The sequence below is a fragment of the Primulina tabacum genome, chromosome 17 (assembly GCF_025594145.1).
Source record: "Primulina tabacum isolate GXHZ01 chromosome 17, ASM2559414v2, whole genome shotgun sequence".
NCBI lineage: Eukaryota > Viridiplantae > Streptophyta > Magnoliopsida > Lamiales > Gesneriaceae > Primulina > Primulina tabacum.
In genome coordinates, this window is record NC_134566.1 from 28,222,417 (window position 1) to 28,246,113 (window position 23,697).

At 35.9% G+C, this 23,697-nt stretch overlaps 2 protein-coding genes across 2 annotated transcripts; both read left to right on the forward strand.

The window, feature by feature from the left end:
• Positions 1-1,534: 1,534 nt before the first annotated feature.
• On the forward strand, positions 1,535-4,601 carry LOC142530643 (uncharacterized). The gene is made up of 3 exons (XM_075636466.1): positions 1,535-1,766; positions 1,881-3,203; positions 3,373-4,601. Exons 1-3 carry the CDS (start codon positions 1,535-1,537, stop codon positions 4,599-4,601), a joined length of 2,784 nt encoding a protein of 927 aa, XP_075492581.1.
• Positions 4,602-21,446: 16,845 nt separating this feature from the next.
• LOC142531745 (RING-H2 finger protein ATL46-like) lies at positions 21,447-23,444 on the forward strand. Its single transcript, XM_075637997.1, has one exon. It carries the CDS (start codon positions 21,960-21,962, stop codon positions 23,091-23,093), a length of 1,134 nt encoding a protein of 377 aa, XP_075494112.1. The 5' UTR covers positions 21,447-21,959; the 3' UTR covers positions 23,094-23,444.
• The last annotated feature ends 253 nt before the right edge of the window (positions 23,445-23,697 follow it).

Genomic DNA, 23,697 nt, shown 5'->3' on the forward strand with positions numbered 1-23,697 from the left:
AGCTAGAATTCGAGGCTCAGCCACCTGGTGAAGAAGATGGGTAGAATGAAAAAGGAATTATAGAAGCGATTCATGCCTCTTTTTTATTATTAATGTCAGAGACATTTTGGTAAATGAGTTATCGTAGTCCATGAAACTGCACATCGACTAATGCAATCAAAGGGAGATGCGCCTGAAATCTTGTCCAATCTGCACAATGCTTTTTAATCAATCCCAATATATATATATCGAAAGAAAATATTATTTTCGAATTTAATTGATATATTTTTTGACTTAAATTATTTCCTTAACAACATGCTTCTCTTGTTGCCTTGACTAAGTAAATATTTAATATGATTTGACTTTCTTAGATAATGAGATAATCATCTAAAAATATTCGGAGATATGATATTTGTGAAAATGAATTGATGAGATATGATAGTAGTATTTAAAAAGAGTTTATTCCTAACAAAACTCTTATCTTTCCTTGTGAAGTAGGTTACCTTATGGAATGAAACTCTACATCTATAAATAAGAGACCAAGACGTCATTGAGCGCTTCTTCCTCTTCCTCGGTCAATATTCACTCACGTGTGCACGTTCAGGAATTCAGAGAAAACCTTATTCAAGAGACGTGCTGTGAAGAGGGTGATAGAGTGTTGCTGTGAATGTTGAGAACATCAGCGGACAACATCTGGGAAGAAGTTGGCCGAAGATTGCTTCTCGTGGATCTACTTTTTAGCAACACGTTTTTTGCTTTCTTGTTTTAGTTTTATTCTGGTTATTTGGTTTTAGAAAGCATTTGTTTTCTCAACTTGTTGAGGAAATTGATTTTTGTTATAATCACTAGTGTTATGTTTTTGTAAACAATTGATTTTTCTAGTGATTAATTTTTGCCATAAATACTTGTGCAAATTTAATCTAGTCCATCTATTTATTTAAAGTGAATTTGTGGTACAAAATATAAAATTCCGCTGCATGTTGTCCGAGATGTTGTAACATCTAGAACAACACCTAATTCTGACAAAACACAAATTCTCTGTTTTACATAGTATACAGATATTCTCTTTAATTTACGTATCTGTCGGACAAAATAATTCTTACAAGTGGTATCAAAGCCAACTCTTGATATACTAAGTGCTGATTCTGGTTCTCGTTTTGTTTGACAGTGAATCAATCAAATGGATACTTCTTTTGCAAGTGCAGCACTTCGACCACAAGTCCTAGATGGTACCAATTACAGCCTATGGAAGGTCAAAATAAGATACTACATAAAATCTATAGATGAACGGGCATGGCAGCGCGTCATCAATGGATGGACTCCACCAGTCACGTTATATCAAGAGGGTGACAACTTGCCAAAGCCTGAAACTGACTGGACTGCTGATGAAGTGCAAAATTCCAACTACAATTCAAAGGCCTTGAATGCAATATTTACATCGGTTGACATGAACATGTTAAGTTTAATCACAAACTGTACTTCTGCTAAAAGTGCATGGGATACTCTCCAAAGACACTGTGAAGGTTCTGAGAGTGTGCGATGAACCAGATTAAGGATGCTCACTTCAAAATTCGAGATGATGAGGATGGAGGAATCTGAGAGCATACTCGATTATGATCGTCGCCTACGGGAAATTGCTAATGAGGCATTCAATATTGGAGACTCTATATCTAATGAGCGTCTAGTTAGCAAGGTCCTTCGTTCTCTGCCCAAAAGATTCAACATAAAAATTTGCTCAATAGATGAGGCTAAGGACACTTCTCAGATGGCATTGGAAGATCTTATCAGTTCACTACGCACTTTTGAGATGAACCTGGACATGCACAAGAAGGACAAAGGGAAGACAATTGCACTCCAAGCTTCAAATGACTCCTAAAATGAACTCCTTCAAATATCTCAAGAAGTCAATGATTCTGATCTCTGCGAGGATTCTATCTCCTTTATCACAAAGAAATTCGGCGATTACTTGAAAAAAATCAGAGATAAAAAGAAGGATGCACAACCATTTAAATCTCCAAGTTTTCCTGCACCTGAAAGGTCACAAAAGTACCCTGCCAAACAACAATTTCAATCAAGGAATGAAGGCAAGGGACAATACAATTCAAAAAGGTATGATTCGGTGCAGTTTAGAGAGTGCAAGGGCTTTGGACACTATGCCAATGAATGTGCTAACAGATTGCGGAAAAACAAAGGCTACAATGTGTCTCTAAGCGATGAAGAATCCGATGCTGAGGAGAAAACCACTGATGAAGAAAATCAAACCTCTTTGACTGCACTACTGACTAAAAGTTGCAGACTGCAGATGAATCCTTTAGGTGTTGCCCTAGGTGTTGCCACACCTGGCCGCAACATCTGCGAAAATTCAGTATGCTTGAAATCGAAAGCTTCTGTAAATATGAGTGGAGATGATGAATCAGAAGATGATGAGGAAGGAATCACAGTTGAGAGTGTGCAAAAGCTTTATGAAGAGTTGTTTGAAGATTGGACCAAAAGAAACAAGTTGCACTCAAGTCTCATGAAGGAGAACATTGATCTAAAAGTCGTAGTTGCCAAACTTGATGTAATTTTGAGTAAAAAGGATTTGGAACTTGGTAAGACCAAGAAAGAACTTCAAAAGGCAACTGAAACCTTGTCCAAGTTCAACTCAAGCACTTCCAAGCTTGATTCCATACTTTTGATGGGAAGAGATGACAAAAAGGGCTTAGGTTTCAAAGACAGTGTGTTTGAAATTGATGAATCTTCCAAATCAAGTATTTTTGTAAAAGAGAAAGCCGATACATCCACACCATCACGATCCAAGTCGCCTATCAAAAGCTTTCCTCCAAGAAGACAAAATACTGCATCCATTCCTAGGAAAAGAAAACGAAGGTACGTATGTCATTATTGCTTCAAGCCTGGTTATATCAGGCCCTACTGTTTTAAACTCAGGGATGATCGCATGAACCAAAAGTCAAGTCGGATGTTGCCCCGAATGTTACCCAACACTTCCCGCAACACCTCTCACCATCGACCTACAGTAAGACAAATTTGGGTACTAAAGGTAAAAACTCACTGTAAAGTTGTTTATACTTCGTTGAAAACTAACACAGCAGGTCATTGGTACTTTGATAGTGGAAGCTCACGCCACATGACAGGTTCAAGAGAACATCTCATCGATTATGTTGAACAAAATTGTGGTAGAGTGACCTATGGAGGGGGAGCTAAAGGAAAAATTGTGGGAAAGGGCACATTGAATGTTGAAGGACTACCAAAACTCCACAATATGCTTCATGTTGAAGGATTAAAATTCAAATTTGATAAGCATAAGTCAATTGTGTGATGATAATTTGCTTGTTAAGTTTGATAAACATACTTGTGAAGTTTTTGATGAAACTAATTTGTGCATTATGACAGGCACAAGGTCTTTGGATAACTGCTATCAAATAGGTGAAGAACTTTCATGCAAACATGTGCAAATCACCGAACTTGACCTTTGGCATCAAAAACTAGGACACGCAAATTTCAAGACCTTGAAGAACTTGGGTAAGTACGATGCAGTAAGAGGTATGCCTAATCTTTCATCTGGAATACCATATGTGTGCGGAGATTGTCAAAAAGGAAAACAGACTCGCATGTCGCACCCAGTGTTGCCAACATCTGGGACAACATGCTGTCTGGAATTACTACATATTGATCTTATGGGTCTTATGGAAGTGGAAAGCTTCAGAGGTAAGAAATATTCATTTGTTTGTGTTGATGATTTCTCGCGATATTCATGGGTAAGGTTCATTAGGGAGAAATCAGACACTTTTGACGTGTTTAAACAATTAGTCACAAGAATCACAAACTTCCATAATTTAAAGGTGAGAAGGATCAGAACTGATCATGGTAAGGAATTTGAAAACTCATTATTCTCATCATTCTGTGACAAGAAGGGGATTTCACATGAATTTTCAGCACCAAAAACCCCACAACAAAATGACATTGCCGAACGTAAGAACAGGACTTTGCAAGAAATGGCAAGGGTGATGCTAGCTTCAAAGAATATCTCAAAGCGTTTTTGGGCAGAAGCTCTTAATACAGCATGTCATATTTCGAATAGGGTCTATTTAAGAAGTGGTTCAACCATGACTTCCTATGAGATCATCATGGGAAAGAAGCCTAATCTTAAATATTTTCATGTGTTTGGCTGTGTTTGTTACACTTTGAATGACAGGGATCAACTTGCAAAGTTCGATTCAAAGAGTGATAAGTGTTTGTTTTTGGGATATGCCACTAATAGTCGAGCTTATTGCATGTTTAATTTAAGAACTAGGACTATTATGGAATCCATTAATGTTGTTTTTGATGATTGTGCAGATCTCAAAAAGAAAACTTCTGAAGATGACGTTGAAGTCCTTCTGGACAATCCAATTTCACTGGAAAATGCAGATGTTGCAACATCTAGTACAACACGTGACACTGAGGTCACTGAATCTGAAGAAAAGCATAGTGATGATGAGGCAGGAGATGATGGACCGTGTATTCCAAGCAAAATCCAAAAGAACCATCCATCATCTCAAATCATCGAAGGAATGCGTGAGGATATCCAAACCAGGAAGAAAGATAAAGTTGACCACCGAAAAATGGTTGGACTAGTGTGAATGAGTACCATGTACTCACATGTTAGATTTTCATGCTTTGTATCCCAAATTGAACCTAAAAATGTCGACGAAGCTTTAAAAGATGAGTTTTGGATCAATGTTATGCATGATGAACTTGAAGAGTTTGTTCGAAATGATGTTTGGGATTTAGTTCCTCCTCCTGACCATGGCAATATAATTGGAACAAAGTAGGTTTTTAAAAATAAAACTGATGAGTCGGGAAACATTATTCGAAACAAAGCAAGGTTGGTTGCTCAAGGGTACACACAGGTTGAAGGGGTTGATTTCGATGAGACCTTTGCTCTTGTTGCTCGCATTGAGTCAATCCGACTTTTGCTAGCTATTGCATGCTACATAAAATAAAACTGTTTCAAATGGACATCAAAAGTGTCTTTTTGAATGGTTTCTTGAGTGAGGAAGTACATGTTAGACAGCCTAAAGGATTCGAAGATCCACACAATCTGAATCATGTGTACAAGTTGAAAAAGGCTCTCTATGGCTTGAAGCAAGCACCACGTGCTTGGTATGGCAGATTGACTGACTACCTACTTGACATTGGATTCAAACGAGGTGAGATAGAGAAAACTCTTTTTATACAAAAGTCCAAAGGTGAGATTCTTATATGTCAAATCTATGTCGATGATATCATTTTTGGCTCCTCATCCCAAAAGCATGCTAATGACTTTGTTGAATGCATGTCTACTACATTTTAAATGAGCATGGTTGGTGAATTACACTTTTTTCTTGGTATGAAAATCAAACAAATGCATGATGACATCTTCTTGTGCCAAAGTAAGTATGCTAAGAATCTAGTCAAGAAATTTGCAAATGAAAACATCAAGCACACGAAGACACCTATGGGCTCAAATGAAAAATTATCTAAAGATGTTGCGGCCGAAGATGTTGACAACACCCTTTACCGCAACATCATAGGAAGCCTTATGTACTTGACTGCTAGCCGTCCAGACTTAATGTTTAGTGTTTGCTTGTGTGCTAGATACCAATATAATCCTAAGACTTCTCACTTAAGAGCCGTAAAACGTATCTTACGATACATAGCAGGAACCATTGACTTAGGATTATGGTATACGCACGAAACCAACTCAAATCTAGTAGGGTTCTCTGACGTTGATTGGGCTGGGGATTTAGACGATAGAAAAAGTACTTCGGGTGGCTGTTTTTATCTTGGAAATAACCTGATCTCATGGCATAGTAGAAAATAGAATTGTGTATCACTTTCAACCGTTGAATCCGAATATGTAGCAGCTGGAAGTGGTTGCATTCAACTTTTGTGGATGAACCAAATGATAACAGACTATGGGCTTAAGAGTGAACCCTTAGTGGTGTACTGTGACAATTCTAGTGCAATAAACATCTCAAAAAATCCAGTACAATACTCTCGAACCAAACACATTGACATGCGTCATCACTTTATTAGGGATCTAGTAGAGAAAGAATTGATTCGGATGGAATTTGTTGATACAAATAACCAACTGGCCAACATATTCACCAAAGCATTAGACTTTGAGAGGTTCTCCAATCTTAGGAAATCTCTCAGCATGTGTTCTGTCTGATCATACATAGATGTTGTCTCAGATGTTACAACATCTCGGACAACATCTAACATGCATGTGCATTTCTAGGATTTAGACATACTGCATTTTCATGCATTCTGTGATATGATGTGTTGGAATGATGTTGCTTAATCTTCTATTACACTTACAATTCCTTATTCTATCTTAATTGACACACTTGGATATGGTTAACAATCTGATTAAATCACAAAGTAGTTGAAAAATGTTCATGTACTTCATGACATTGTCTCATACGAAAAGTGACTTGAAAAGATTGAGTAAAAAGCAAAATCAATCATGAATGTGCTATGTATCAAAAGAAAAGATGGAAAAAGCTACCTAAAAGAGTCCAATGAAGACTGTGCTTTTAGTGTGGGATCTACCTCTTCTGAATTCAATACAGAAAGGCAAATAGAAGAAAATGGAAAAAGCTACCTAGAGGAGTCCAAAAGAAAACCGTTCTTCTAGTGTGGGAGCTACCACTTCTATGGTCAGAAAAATAATAAATATCCAAGTGTGCAGCAAAATCAAAATTGTTTTCTGGAAATTGGACGTATTGTCAGAAGATGCTGACAACATTTGTGACAACACCTCATCTGTAAACATATCTCATACTTGTTTCATGTTTCTATTTCTGTTACATTTTTTTATTAGGCATAAATAGGTCATACATAAACATATCATCGTGAATATTGCTGTGCCACATGAATATGCGTATGTCGATAAAGAGAAATTCGGTGAAAATCCAGTCTTTGGAAAATCTCTAATTTATGTGGTCATTGATGTCTAGTGGAGGAATTGCGATGTGAGGTTATTTCTGGACATTTTGAAAATATATTGTACACAAATCATTCCAGTAATTACCTGGATGAGTTAACGGTTCAATTTCAGCGTTTCATTTTTTAACCGTTAGACTTAGGATGGTTACAAATTTTTTTTACCAGTTGTGGGGATTGTGCATTATTACTATTTAATTTATACTCATTTATCTCAGAATTCCGATCATCGGCATGTCATTTAAACTCCTTGAAAACCCTAGCACTGTTCACCGCATCATCTGTTCTCTGATATTTCTCTCCGTTTTTTTTAAATCGTGCTATTCTCTCTACAGTTCACGTAATTCACTCTCTGAAATGGCAGGAAAAGGGTTTTGATCCCCATGATATCCGAAGCGAAATGGGCCATACAGAGGATGTTCCCTCGCCTTCCGCAACATCTGCAACAACAATCCATGTTCAAAACTTGCAGATTATTCCTGCCGTGCTAATGCCCGAACCTCTGGAAGTCATTGCCCCCGGTGAGCCTGGAAATGCACTGGATATTGATAACCCACCAATCATCAGGGTTTTCGATCCACCCTCTCTTCCTAGAAGACGATCCAAAAGACAGGCAGGATATAATCCTGATCTTACACCTGGGAAGCGTTTCCGTTACAAGGGCCAGCATTCCACTCGGCCGTCATTGATTGACCCTAATAGCACCTCGGGGGATGACTCCGACGATGCGGATTTTGAGCTGGTTCCTCGCAAACGGCCCGTCCCTGCAGTTACTACTACTATTGTTAAGTCCACAGTTTCTTCTTGTGCTAATGTACCCATCACTACACAGGAAACACATACCGCATCTAAAGCCGATGAAGATGAGGTCTCTTGGGCCCAATTTATGGCCACACTGAAGAAAAACAAGAAATTTGCTCGGCCCACGCCTCGCACTCCTCCACGTGCTTCCAGTAATGACGAGTTCAAAGACGCCTCGGCAAGTCTCTCTGCTAGTACTGAATGCGGTGGCCCCTAACACCATACTGATGATTCACTTGATGAGGCTGCCTCATCTGCCCCTAATGTTTCTGCAGAGTCCTCTGCTGATGAAAATGTTGCGGAAGATGTTGTCAACAATGTGGACAACACAGATGGTTCTGAGTATGATCTCACTACTGCTTTCTCGAACAAATTCTACAATGTGCAAGCCTCTGATCAGTGGAATCTGTATGCGCATCGCTTATTTTTGGAGGAAAAGAATATTGATGAGGCTGTCTTCGAAAGACAAAATTTGATCGCCTTTCTGAAGCACTGCCATCTTCTTCCCACTGTATCAGCGGTAACACCGTTTTCCCGACTGCCTATGTTAGAATTCTATGCCAACTTGTCCCTGAGCGTTGGTGATGAACGCTCTGCCAAGTATGGGAAAGTATTTGTCCGAAACATGATCTATGAGTTCACCCCTACTGTCATCAATCAGTTTTACCAGACCCCACCATTGGACATTGATGGTCTTGCCCCTGACATTGATCTAGCTACCTCAACACTCATCGGAGGCATTATTACTCACTTCCCGGTACATCCATAGAAGCTTTCAGCTGCAAATCTGACATAATTTTATTCCGTTCTTCACAAGCTGGCCATCCGCAACTGGACTCCTTCTACAAACACCACCACCGTCACCAGGCATCAAACTCTGGTTCTGTATTCCATCAGGCAAGATGGAGTGTTTGATTTTGGACAACTGGTGTTCAACACAGTGCTTCAATATGCTGCGGGTGGTCTGCGATCTTCGAAGCTCCCACTTCCCAGTCTGATCTATGGGCTTCTTGTCTCCCAAGGTTTTGTTAGAAATGTCAGAGAACGTTTATCTGACCTTGGTGAACCATTCAAGATCGCTCCTGCATTCTTCAAGGGAAATAGGAAGGTTGATCTTCCTTGGTCTGCCCCTTGTAATCCTTCTGCAGCCCCTACTGCACCGCGAAGCCCTCATGCTCATCCACCGCCCACTGATTACATCATGATCTCTGTCTCCGACGTAAATGAACACATTGCTCATGCTATGACGAAGGTGGAGCAAGCCAAAGCTGTTATTGATCATGCTATGCAAACGGTTGAACAGGCCAAGGCTGACATTGCCTACTATGAAGCTGTGGCGCGAAATTTTCGGCTCTTTTTGGACGTAGAGATCTTTCCAGGACAAAAAGGGGGAGATGGAGATGATCAAACCGTAGCTGGTCCGTCAGGGACCAAGGATGATGATGATGGAAATGAGGAAAATTAAGTGGTCTGTGTTGGTTGGTTTGGTTGAGAGGTTATCTTAATTTTGGTTGTGTTGTTTCTGTTTTGCTAATATTTCTACTTATGTGTTGCTTCTGCGCCTGATGTATTTGAATAGTAAACTGCTAATGGAATCGAGCCGATTTTGTCTTACGTGTTGCCAACATTTCTAACAACATCTAACAATTTTTTTAATGTCTGTGGTTTGTTCAGGGGGAGAGAAATGTTTTGACTCAGGGGGAGTTGATTAGCTCAGGGGGAGTTAATTTGAGCTAATCCAGGATAAATGGGTTTGATCTCATTTTGTCCAAGAAAAGCAAAAAAGGGGAGATTGAAGGAAAATATTATTTCCGAATTTAATTGATATATTTCTTGACTTAAATTATTTCCTTAACAACATGCTTCCCTTGTTGCCTTGACTAAGTAAATATTTAATATGATTTTACCTTTCTTAGATAATGAGATAATCATCTAAAAATATTCGGAGATATGATATTTGTGAAAATGAATTGATGAGATATGGTAGTAGTATTTAAAAAGAGTTTATTCCTAACAAAACTCTTATCTTTCCTTGTGAAGTAGGTTACCTTATGAAATGAAACTCCACATCTATAAATAAGAGACCAAGACGTCATTGAGCGCTTCTTCCTCTTCCTCGGTCAATATTCACTCACGTGTGCACGTTCAGGAATTCAGAGAAAACCTTATTCAAGAGACGTGCTGTGAAGAGGGTGATAGAGAGTTGCTGTGAATGTTGAGAACATCAGCGGACAACATCTGGGAAGAAGTTGGCCGAAGATTGCTTCTCGTGGATCTACTTTTTAGCAACACGTTTTTTGCTTTCTTTTTTTAGTTTTATTCTGGTTATTTGGTTTTAGAAAGCATTTGTTTTCTCAACTTGTTGAGGAAATTGATTTTTGGCATAATCACTAGTGTTAGGTTTTTGTAAACTTTGATTTTTCTAGTGATTAATTTTTGCCATAAATACTTGTGCAAATTTAATCTAGTCCATCTATTTATTTAAAGTGAATTTGTGGTACAAAATATAAAATTCTGCTTCTGACAAAACACAAATTCTCTGTTTTACAAAGTATACTGATATTCTCTTTAATTTGCGTATCTGTCGGACAAAATAATTCTTACATATATATATATATATATATAACTGCTATACTGCTAAAATCAAGACAAATTAACATGGGCGAACCATCTAGGCTTAACTTCGAAGCATGTCGTCGATATGCCACACCAAGTCAGTCACTGATTAAGAACCATCCTAACCAAATCAAGCCTAGTTTCATCAGGTAGAGAAAGAACATGAAGGTCAATTGCTTTGGTTTTTCCACCAACAACACAGCTGCATTCCTTCGTCGTCAGCTCTGGAATCCTCCCTGATGCATCAAACACATCCTTTGTCGCAATGACAGAGTCGTACTCAACACCAACACGCTTCACAAGGTCGGACATGGTAGATCAGGTCATTTCAGTGAATTTATCTACGGTTGAAACAAATAGCTCCTCACCTTGTGCGATATTCTTTCTTTTTTTGGAGTTCGTCTGTTTGGCAGTTGTAGCATTGCAAGGTGGATTAATATTTGAGACAGACATTGAGTCACCATCATCCTCTATATTAAGAAGCAACTCTTCCATCCCAACTTGCACGTCAGGAACCCACGCCGACATCGATGTTCAGAACACCTTGAATAACATATGCAAATTGCAAAGATCACTTTTGCCTTGTGGCGCTATCATTGCCAAATATTTCACACCAATCGTGATATAACGGCCATCGTTTATATCTCATTGTGCGACCACTGCTGTCTCCCAAGATAGCATAACATTTAATAAACACAGTACATAATGTCAAAGAAAGTCTCATTAACCTCAACAAAGATTTCAAAATAATAGAAGAAGTAATCAGCTGAAAACAAGTAATGGAACAACATTTCAACAATTGAACCAAAGGCCGTATCGATAATGTTTCGGGCAGGACAGTGTTTTGAGTTGAAGAACTCTTTGTAATTATGTGGAACTACAACGCTATTGACCCGCTCATTGAGATGGTAACGTGTTCTCCTATATGGCGCCAAGAACCCTTACACATTTGCGTAGCCATTGTCGCATAAGTAATATGAACAAGCAACAATGGTAGAATATCACTGTACATATTTGTGAAATTGTAATATTTAGTTTTGACAATACAAATTACTTAAGATGAATTGATTATTGTAATTGATCAGAAAAATAAGATAAACATAAAATTTAACATGGGAAATTAAAATTAAATAAGTAATAGAAATATTAGCAAAGAAATTAGTGATAATTGTTATGCCAACAAGAATACTAAAAACAAAATAATAATAATAATAATAATAATAATAATAATAATAAATGACTATAGATAAAATATTACTACTAAGTATCACCCTCCCTATTTTTCTATATTTTGTAAATAAGGATTGATTCAACACAATTAAAACTAAATTTTTACCTCACGGTATCTTAAAACTATTTAGTCGCACTACAATAAATTTGACATTCAACAACACACATACAACAACGACTTTTCGCTAAAACCATTGTCTATTATTTTTTACAATAGTTTTAACGGTTTTTAGAAAAACGTTGTCTTTCTGGGGGTCAAAGACAACGGTTTTCTAAAAAACGCTGTCTTTGAGCGTTTTTTATGGTCAACGACAACGGTACTATAAACTATTGTCTATTAACGTGTTTTTTTGGACAATCGACAACGGTTTTAGAAAACCGTTGTTTTTAATCGTTTTTTTAATGTCACCGGCAACGGTTTTATAAAATGTTGCCTATTAGCGTGTTTTTTTGGACAATCGACAATGGTTTTCTAAAACGTTGTCAATTAGCGTATTTTTTGGACAAACCACAATGGTTTTACTAAACTATTGCTAGATTTCGCGACGTATATTTTAAATTAGCGACGGTTTATCCAAAACCGTCGAAAAAATTTTAAATTAGCAACGGTTTATTAATAACCGTCGCTAAAAGCGGCACTTTTATTGCCATGTATGAATAACCGTCGCTATTAGCGACAATTTATAAAATTATAGCGACGGTTAATCAAAAAGCGTCGCAACTTCTCTATAAATACTAACTTCCCACTCCATTTTCTTCACACCACTTCACAACACTTAAAATTTTTCTCTTACACGATTTTAGTTTCGATTTAGGGTAATTTTTTTTCTTTCGCTTTATTGTAAATTTTTAAGTGTTAGTTAAGATCATGAATGTTGTTAGGTTTATTAAATTATTAGAAGTAATTTTTTTTATTTTATTTAAACAATTAGTGACGGACATCATCACAAACCGTCGCTAATTTTAGCGACAGTTTATTTAACTGTCGTTAATTAGCGATGGTTTCATTACATCCGTCGCTAATTAGCGAGGGATGTAAAAAATTCGTCGCAAATGTTAGCAACGACAACGGATAAAAATCGTTGTCGTTGAACGCACTTTCAACAACATATTCTGTTACAAAAGTTTTTAAATGGGTCCGTTTTCGTTTTGTGTTTTTGTAGTACTGTCGATTAATTGCATCTCTCAATATCCTAGCATCTGCTGCATATCCTTTCCAACCAATCAAAGCGTAAATGAACTTCATATCACAATGGCATGTCGCCGGTATGTTCACTGTGATTTTGCCTTTTCTTGTACTATATTTTGGTTTGTGTTTGTTGGGTACATGAACATTAATATAGGTAACATCTAGTGCTCTTAGACTTATGAAAGTAGAAAAATATTTTAATTTAGATCATATAAAGAATATATTTTAAAATTTTCATTCAATAAAAGAGCCCGATCATGTGACGCCAAAATAAAACCACAAGGAGAAATATTATAATAGTAAATAAGGCTTTTGCTTAAGTGAGTGAAACAACTAACCTTGAAACTATTTCCATATCTCATCAGAGCAGGTTTCACGAGTAAAATGGGATGTAGCTTCAGAAGTGATCTTAATACTTCGTGGAAATGAATGCTAATAGTGTTGGACGATACCTGCGATTCATGCCCGAAAATTCTATTGTTCTTATGATGTGCTGATATGGATAGAAACATTGTCACCTTTTCTTCGATCCGGACACGATATCTACTTTCTACAAATCTCCTGTAACAGCCCAGTCCACTTGATATATTGTCTGCTTTGTCCCAGGGTCTCACGACTTTAAAACGTGTCACAACGTGCGGTATCCACACACACTATCTCTGATACCAAATATAACGGCCCAGCGTCCCCTACGTGGGTTAACAAGTAACACAGACGTGCAAAAGAGTTTCTGGTCATCCTCAAATTGACAATACACTGCACATCTCCTACTTCAACAATCCTACGTAAATGATCCATTTGACGATGTAATCCTCCAGTAACAGTAGAAGCGTTATCTCTCCTACGATTCATACGGTTTCGTGCTGCTATAAACTTGGCATAAACGTACTAAAAAAGGACGATCTGAGCATTTGCAGCACGATCAGGACTATTTGTCCGTCGTACGCTATCTGATCCAGCCATGACAGTATTATTTCTGCCACAAGTTGAAAGAATAAGCCATGTAGTAGATCATAACACATCAAAGAGGATGAAATGACGAGAGATACATACACTCAGCACAATACATACAATACAGTTTCCGGATTGAATTTGATTATTAAATGTAATAACTCTTATTTCTAAGCAAGCGATCGATGAATATAAAATAAATTTTTTGCATAAAAAAATGTATAATTTATATTAAAATTAAATACTATATAGCTTATAATTTATAAGGGTTTTTTTTAATCAAATGCATGGTGTTTTATAATATATTTTTTTTGATGAGTGGTGGTAATATGATTCTTTTAATTTGGTCAAAATTGAGATAGTTTTATGTACTTCTGAATTGACTAAAAAAAAAAAAATTTCTGCTTAGCGAGGGCAATTACGACCGTCGTTAAAGTCATCGTCGCAAACATATTGAGACAATTTTTCACAAACTCATCGCTAATTAACTACGATTTTGAGTAGATAAATAGTCTCTAAGACGGTTTTGACATAAACCGTCGCTAATTTAGCGACAGAATTTGACCGTCGCTAATTAGCAACGCTGTCTGAATCAACTGTTGCTAATTTGGGTTACCCATAATAATATATATAAATAATTAAATTTTATTTACTAAAGTTAAATTAAGCGTGTATATCAAATTTAAGCGATCGGAAATACAACACTAGTGAAAGTTGGTTATATCTGATAATGTGTATGTTTAACATGAACATGAAAACTTTTATGAAACGATCTCATTAATCAATTTTATAAGATAATTCTACTATTTGGATCATCCATAAAAAAATATTATTTTTTATACCAAAAATATTACTTATTATTATAAATATGAGCAGAGTTGATCCGTCACATAGATTAAGATATATGAGACACGTCTCACAAAAATTATCGTATTTAAATAATTATTTCAACAGTATAAACATGCCACACATGGAGACAGACATTAGTTACAATTGTGATAATCTCTTTATTTGTTCATGATACACAATTATCTATGCGTAATAATATACTATACTACACTTAATCATCTATACTGGTTTTTGATACAAAATTAATTTTTTAAAAATTAGGTGCGTAATCTCAGCCCGATTCAAGGGGCCGTAACTGTGTGGAGATTCACTTCGAACCCACCTTGGATCGGGCCCGCATTTCGCCACGTTTCACGCTCTTTTGAGACGCGTGCATCACCAAAAATAATTCATTAATTTATAAACTGAAAAAATATTTATAATTGTTGTGAAAAAATAAAAATTTATGGTAAAAAGTAAAAATCTCAAACTCTCAAAATTTACTAAACTACACACTTTATAATATTTTTCTCTCTACTCAATTGTGATTTTCTTCACAAATGAGAGATCTATTTATAGGAAATCTTTACAAATAATCCAAAAATAAAATACATCATTACCTACATCATCACACACTAATTTTCAATATTTACAACTCTTATTTTCAACATTCAAATATTCAACATTCAAATATTCAATACTCACATTTTAAATATATTTTTCAACACTCCCCCTTGTGATGATGATCATAATGATTGTCTTCATTACGTGTTTTTATACTGCCTCGTTAAAAACCTTACTAGGAAAAACCCATTGGGATAAAAACCATAGTAAGGGAAAAAGAGTGCAGTCACGTAAACTCCCCCTCATGTTGACACGAACAATTCTTCACAAATTTCGTAGATTGCGCATCCCAATATTATATATGTGCTTTCTGAATATTGACGTAGGAAGTGCCTTTGTGAAGAGATCTGATGAGTTTTCACTTGATTGAATGTGACGAACATCAATACATCTATTCTTCTCAAGCTCCTTGGTGAATGCGAAGAACTTAGGAGGAATATGTTTAGTTCTGTCGCTTTTTATGTATCCTTCTTTCATTTGAGCAACACATGCAGCATTATCTTCATATAGTATCACAGGCTTCTCATCAGATGATAATCCGCATGAAATTTGGATATGTTGGGTCATTGATTTTAACCACACACATTCACGACTTGCTTCATGTAGTGCAATAATCTCGGCATGATTTGATGAAGTTGTTACGAGCGTTTGTTTCTGAGAACGCCAAGATATTGCAGTGCCTCCACGAGTAAATACATATCCAGTTTGGGAACGTGCCTTGTGTGGATCAGATAAGTATCCAGCATCAGCATAACCAATTATACTTGGATTAGCATCTTTTGAATACAAAAGTCCCAAGTCTGTCGTTCCTCGTAGATAACGGAATATAAGTTTAATTCCGTTCCAGTGTCTCTTTGTTGGATATGTGCTAAATCTTGCCAACAGATTCACGGCAAAAGATATATCAGGCCTTGTACAATTTGTAAGGTACATAAGGGCACCGATGGCACTTAGATATGGTACTTCTGGACCAAGAATATCTTCATCATCTTCACATGGACGGAATGGATCCTTTTCTATGTTTAATGATCTAACAACCATTGGAGTACTTAAAGGATTTGCTTTATCCATATTAAAACGTTTAAGGATCTTTTCTGTATAATTTGTCTGGTGAACAAACATTCCACATTCTTTTTGTTCAATTTGTAAACCCAGACAATACTTGGTTTTTCCAAGATCCTTCATTTCAAATTCTTCCTTCAAGTATGACACAACTTCTTGAATTTCTTTATTCGTTCCAATGATGTTTAAATCATCAACATATACAGCAATAATTACGCATCCGGATGTTGTTTTCTTAATGAAAACACAAGGGCATATTGAATTATTTACATATCCCTTTTTCATCAAGTGATCACTTAGTCGATTATACCACATTCGACCTGATTGCTTTAACCCATATAATGATCTTTGTAATTTCACAGAATAACATTCCCTGGGTTTTGAACTTTGTGCTTCAGGCATCTTAAATCCTTCAGGGATTTTCATATATATATTACTATCAAGTGATCCATATAAGTAAGCTGTAACAACATCCATAAGACGCATTTCTAAATTTTCAGATACCGCCAAGCTAATCAAATATCGAAACGTAATTGCATCCATCACAGGAGAATACGTTTGTTCATAATCAATTCCAGGCCTTTGAGAAAAACCTTGTGCAACAAGTCGAGCTTTATATCTCACTATTTCATTTTTCTCATTTCGCTTTCGAATAAAAACCCATTTGTATCCAACAGGTTTTACACCTTCAGGTGTAAGGATTATAGGTCCAAAAACATTACGTTTATTTAGCGAATCCAATTCAACCTGGATGGCTTCTTTCCATTTTATCCAATCCTGCCGATTTTTACATTCACCAAAAGATTTTGGTTCATGATCTTCATTATCATTTATGATGTCGATTGCCACATTATAAGAAAATATATCATCAATTTCTTCTATATCTTTTCGGTTCCATATTTTTCCAGTATTAATGTAATTGATAGAGATTTCATGATTCTCGTCAGTTTGTGGTTCTGACAGAATATTTTCCTCATCATGTGTTTTTTCAGGAACACCATTCTCTATTTTGTGATCATCATGTGCTTCTTCAAGAACATCATTCTTTATTTTGTGATCATCGTGTTTCTCTATAAATTTTCTTTTTCGAGGATTTTTATCCTTGGAACCGACTGGCCTTCCACGCTTCAGGCGTTTAATGACATCATGAGTATCTTCAATTTGTTTCTTTGGAATTTCAATTCGAGCAGGGGCATTTGCAGCATGTATATATGATTTAGTTACCCCTTTTGTGTCAGCAAATGCATCTGGTATTTGATTGGCTATTCTTTGCAAGTGTACAATTTGTTGTACATCTTTTTCACATTGTTTTGTTCTTGGATCCAGATGTAACAACGATGATACATGCCATGTAATTTCCTTTTCGGTATGTTTCTGTTCTCCCCCTAACATTGGGAAGATTTCCTCATTAAAATGACAATCAGCAAAACGTGCTGTGAACACGTCGCCTGTCTGAGGTTCAAGATATCGAATGATTGATGGACTATCATAACCGATATAAATTCCAACCTTTCTTTGAGGTCCCATTTTCTTTCGTTGCGGTGGTGCAATAGGCACATACACCATACATCCAAAAATTCTCAGATGAGAAATGTCTGATTCTTTACCAAATGCAAGCTGCAATGGGGAGTATTTATTATATGCACTTGGTCTGATGCGAATTAATGAAGCAGCGTGTAAAATTGCATGTCCCCATATAGAAATAGAGAGCTTTGTTTTCATAATCATTGGTCTAGCAATCATTTGCAGACGTTTAATCAATGATTCAGCCAATCCATTCTGTGTATGTACATGAGCAACAAGATGCTCAACAATGATTCCCATAGACATACAATAATCATTGAAAGTTTGGGAAGTAAATTCACCAGCATTATCAAGTCTAATTTCTTGATTGTATAATCGGAAAATTGATTCCTCAATTTTATTATTTGAGCAAGTAATCTTGCAAATGCAACATTTCGAGTTGACAATAAACATACATGTGATCATCTGCTGGAGACATCAATCAATACCATAAAGTATCTGAATGGTCCACATGGTGGATGGATTGGTCCACAAATATCACCCTGAATACGTTCAAGAAACATTGGTGATTCAGTTTGGATTTTGGCTGGTGATGGTCTTATAATAAGTTTTTCAAGAGAGCATGCTTTACATTGAAACTTATTATTCTGAAAGATCTTCTGGTCTTTCAGCGGATGACCATGTGTATTTTCTATAATTCTTCGCATCATTTTTGAACCAGGATGTCTCAATCGGTAATGCCAATTGGTTAATATTGAAGAATTATCAACTACCATGTTTGATTCAATGGGACTTATGTGTGTATAATGCAATCCAGTAGGGAGCATTGGTAGTTTTTCAATCACATATTTTTTTCCTGATTTATATGTGATAAGACACATATATTTCTCATTCCCTTCATTCATTGTTTGAGTATCATACCCATGGGAATATATATCATTAAAACTCAACAAATTTCTTTTCGATTGTGGTGAATATAAAGCATCATTGATAAAAAAATTTTGTACCATTAGGTAACAAAAATTGTGCTTTACCACATTCTTTAATCAAGTCTACAGGACCTGATATTGTATTCACCCTTGTTTTTGTTGGTTTTAGTTCCAAGAAATATCTTTTATCTCGGAGGATAGTGTGCGTTGTACCACTATCCATGCAAACTTCAGCTTTGCTCATAGTATTTTCCATATTTCAACTTCAAAAAATATATGCAATGAAATAAAATTACTGACAATAAAATGCAAAAATATAGCACACAATAAAACATTATCATATGAGTACATAAAATATTTTACATATTTATTCCACCAGCAAATTGATCATTGTCTGATAAATCAATCAGAAAATCTCCAGCATCAAAATGAGTTGAATCACTCAAAGGTTCACTTTGTTCAGTGAAGTTGGTCTCCTTTTCTTTCCCCTTTAATGATTCTTTATAAAGTTTACAAAGATGCTCAGGGGCTCGACAAATACGGGACCAATGTCCTGGAGTACCACATCTGAAACAAGAACTTTCATATCTTTTTGAGTGATTCTCATTAACAATCATATTTTCATGATGCCTTTTCTGTGGATGGTTTGGGACGTTCTTTTGAGATGAGTTATAAAAGTAACTATCTCGATTATTTTCAAAACCACGGCCGCGTCCACGACCACGACCACGACCACTTCCACGTCCACATCCACGACCACGACCTCGATTTCGTCCTCGACCAAAATCTTGTTTATAACTTTGATTTTGGTTTCCAGATTTAAATTCATTTTTGCTTACGACATTTACTTCAGGAAATGTCGTTGAACCAGTGGGTCGTGCCTGATGATTTCTCACTAAATTCATTTGTTCGAATCTTTCTTTTAATCCCTTCCACAAAGCCATGGGATGCCAACGCAAAAATATCATGGCTTTTGTCTTTTCTTGGGATGTCGATATGCCATTTTCTTTTATGGTCTCATTTAGACCCAATGACTCAAGATGCATTTATACATCGAGAGTCCATGGCATATAATTTTTTTCCGTGATATCAAGAGCAATGAATTCGAGTTTTGCCAAGTTTGACGTGGTGGTACTAAAAAAAATTACGATGCATTTTATTAGTTAATGAATATTGCAATACAAAGTAATGGATAAACAACAAGTACAAGTATTTGTAAAAATAAAGAAAACACACGAGGAGGATATTCTCCGATAAATAAAAGACTCGTGAGTATGATAACCAAAATAATTAAAAATAACTTTGAGAAAGTCATCTTCTTTTTTCTTCGAAAAATTTGATGAAGAATAATTTTTAGAGAAGAAGAGAAAGTTGGAGTGATTGAATGTATTTGTGAGATGATATTTATAGGGTAAAAACTAGCCGTTTTGTTACCGTTTATGACCGTTGGTGTACAAAAAATAAATGTATGTATTTGTATAATTTTATGGTAATAATATGGTGAATATAATATTAATCATGTTTAAATAATTATGTATATCATATCACATTATTATAATGAGGTGTCGTAAGTTATTTTGTTTAAAAACCTTATAGGCTTTTATACTTGTCGTATCCCTTACCGGGAGTGTGGGATGTCGTCTTAACATCCTCCCAGGATTTATAACAAGTTTTTGAAAAATTTATTTTTATTATTTCTAATAATAATATTATATTATATATTAAATATATACACAATAAATAAATAACAGTAAAATAAATATTATTACTTTTGTTACCTTTTTCTTCTGTTTGGAGCTTGGAAAAATATGGAGGACTTTTAGAGCTTCGTGCTGATAACGTGTTGTGAAAAAATAAAAATTTATGGTAAAAAGTAAAAATCTCAAACTCTCAAAATTTACTAAACTACACACTTTATAATATTTTTCTCTCTACTCAATTGTGATTTTCTTCACAAATGAGAGATCTATTTATAGGAAATCTTTACAAATAATCCAAAAATAAAATACATCATTACCTACATCATCACACACTAATTTTCAATATTTACAACTCTTATTTTCAACATTCAAATATTCAACATTCAAATATTCAATACTCACATTTTAAATATATTTTTCAACAATAATATATATTTTTGATGTATAATAGTTCTAATCTTTACATGTATAATTCCCTTAATTAAGAAATGTAGGATACAATAATAATCTAATTATAGGAATTTTTTATTTTATTTTTTTTGTTATTATTAATAAGACAAAAACTTGTGTGAGACGGTCTCACTGATCGTATTTTGTGAGACGGATATCTTATTTTGATCATCCATAAAAAAATATTACTTTTTATCCTAAGAGTATTACTTTTTATTGTGAACATCGGTAGGATTGACCAGTCTCACAGATAAAAATTCGTAAAACCATCTAGACATATTATATTAATAATTTCGCATTCGTGACTATGCCTAATTTAATGTGGCCACCATATCTATATTGCTTCTGATTGATTTTTCAATATTTGGAAAAAATCTCAAGCATACTTTAGGTTTTCGATTATAAGGCTCAATTTTGTGAGTTCGAAATAATTTTAAAAAAATTATAAATTTATGAGATTGTCTCACGAGATATTAAATTTATATTTTAATTTTTCTGATTTTTAAGTGAAGAATGTTTAAATCCATCCCTTTATGATTATTATTTGGTAGAAAATAAAACCAATTAAATAGATTGATTGCTTGGTGAAACTGAAATCTTGGCTCTATGCTTGTATATTTATGAGTAAAGATGTACGTTTTTAAGCCATGTTTTTCCATTCAAAACCTGCTTCAATCCCCTGCAATATTATATATGATATGGCTGTAAGATTCCAACCAAAAGCAAATTCAAGAAACTGGTCCACTCAATAACAAGGTTGGTCAAATTCTCCATCTCTATAGTTTCCTCGTGTCCCCATCTTTTCTTACGATCATCGAGCAATCAGTGAATTCGTATTTTCTGAAAGGAACATTAATTGTTCTTTATTTATCCCCTGATGTCACACACTTTCTTTTTGTACGATTCTGCGAGCTAAAGATTTGGACCTGTTTTATTTTTTTAAGGGTGTTTTGTGTTCGGGGGTGTTTCGTCTTGAAGTGGTTGGTGTTTGATTCTTGGCCTTAGTGGGGTGGAAGAGGATGTAAAAAAGCGGATGCCTTTTTGGTTTCTTGTTCAGAAAATGGGTGGGCAGAGTTTCATTAGTTTCTTGAATTGATTGGTCCAATGGAGGGACTGCGAGTACAGAAATGGTCTTCTGGGCATGCCCATTTGAAAATTTCTTGGATTCAGCGTCTAGTTTATAAAAAAGATGGAATTTTGACATATCCATCTTCTTCTTCATTGGGTGCTGGCAGTAATTTCCTTAAAGAATCGAGCCCCCCTCCATCTCCACCTGCCTCTAAAATTAACCCTGCTGTTCTATTTATTGTTGTCATTTTAGCACTTCTTTTCTTCATTGCCTGGCTTCTCCACTTGCTTGTTAGATTTCTCACCAAGAACCAATCATCCTCTGATTCCGATATAAACTTAGAGGCTTCAACATCTGATACCCTTGAGAGACAGCTGCGACAGCTCTTTCATTTGCATGATTCTGGTCTAGATCAAGGTTTTATCGATGCGCTGCCCGTGTTTTCGTATAAGGAGATTGTGGGTCCGAAGGAGCCGTTTGACTGTGCAGTTTGCCTGTGCGAATTCTTGGAGATGGACCAGTTAAGATTGCTTCCGATGTGTAGTCATGCCTTTCATATCAAATGCATTGATACTTGGCTGATGTCGAATTCGACATGTCCTCTTTGCAGGGGAACCCTTTTCGATCCCGATTTCTCCATTGAAAACCCCGTGTTCGATTTTGATGATTTTAGGGAAGAAGATGAATGTCCCGGTTATAGAGAGAATGCATTCCCAGTTATCCGGAAGAGGGTGGAAATTGAGGAAGTTGCTAAAGAAAAGGGGGTTTTCCCTGTTAGGCTTGGTAAGTTTAAAAGAATTGACGATATGGATGGGGAGATAGGAGGTGAAACAAGTAGTAGTAAATTGGATGCTAGAAGGTGTTACTCAATGGGTTCGTATCAATACCTGCTCGGTGATGTGAACCTTACGGTGTCGGTGACCCAAGATTGGATGGTTCCTCACGCAAAGATAGGTAATCGGATGGATCGAACAAGTGATCCTTCAGCCGAGGAGAGTACAGAAGGGAAGAAAATAACTGTAGGTACAAAGACTGATAGCTATTCTCTTTCCAAGATTTGGTTGTGGTCAAAGAAGGAGAAATTCGGAAGTTCTTCTGATGCCCATTTTGATCATCCATCTTCTCTAAACAAGGACTTACCATGGATTCGTATAACAGAAGCCATTTGAAAGATATTTAGCTTATGTTTTTCTTGATCAAACGTCAATCGGTTAGCCATAGTGTTGGAAGAAAACATATTGATGAACTGTAAAATGTTAGTTCTTTAAACGATTCAAGTGTATTTCAGCGTTTAGGTTCGAATTATTTTTCGAGTTTCATATGCTGTTATCTTGTCAAGAAAATTCAATTTCAAAACTAGATCAAGATTCGATAGAGAATCTTGGGAACTTTGGAACATGAGGATTGACCTGGCCAGTTTCAGACACTTGTTCTTGTGGGAAGTCAGAGGCCCTGAGATGAAATAAAGAGCCCCAAATTTTGTGTGTATTCTTTATAAAGATCTGAGTTTTTGTCTTCAAGATGTGTCAGGTCTGTGCTCAAGTGCAATTTAAGTGTTGAAACCAGCAAACACAACCACGATTCCCTTATAACTGCGAAATCGACTCAAAAAATTCAGAAATGAATTTTTTTCAATTTCGATTCCAAAACTGAACTGGAGTAGAGAACTTATGGTTCGGTTTTGATTTCTAAAAATAAGAACGAAACTGAAACTGTGTGGAACTGTAACAGACATTATAAATTGATCTAAAGTTTCAAGGCATGAAGTATATA

Coding starts and splice junctions, on each gene's coding strand:
- LOC142530643 (XM_075636466.1), top strand. CDS start 1,535: ATGCTCACTTCAAAATTCGAGATGATGAGGATGGAGGAATCTGAGAGC. Junction 1,767..1,880: donor GGCATTGGAAGATCTTATCA/GTTCACTACGCA, acceptor AAATATCTCAAG/AAGTCAATGATTCTGATCTC. Junction 3,204..3,372: donor AGGAAAAATTGTGGGAAAGG/GCACATTGAATG, acceptor GCATTATGACAG/GCACAAGGTCTTTGGATAAC.
- LOC142531745 (XM_075637997.1), top strand. CDS start 21,960: ATGGAGGGACTGCGAGTACAGAAATGGTCTTCTGGGCATGCCCATTTG.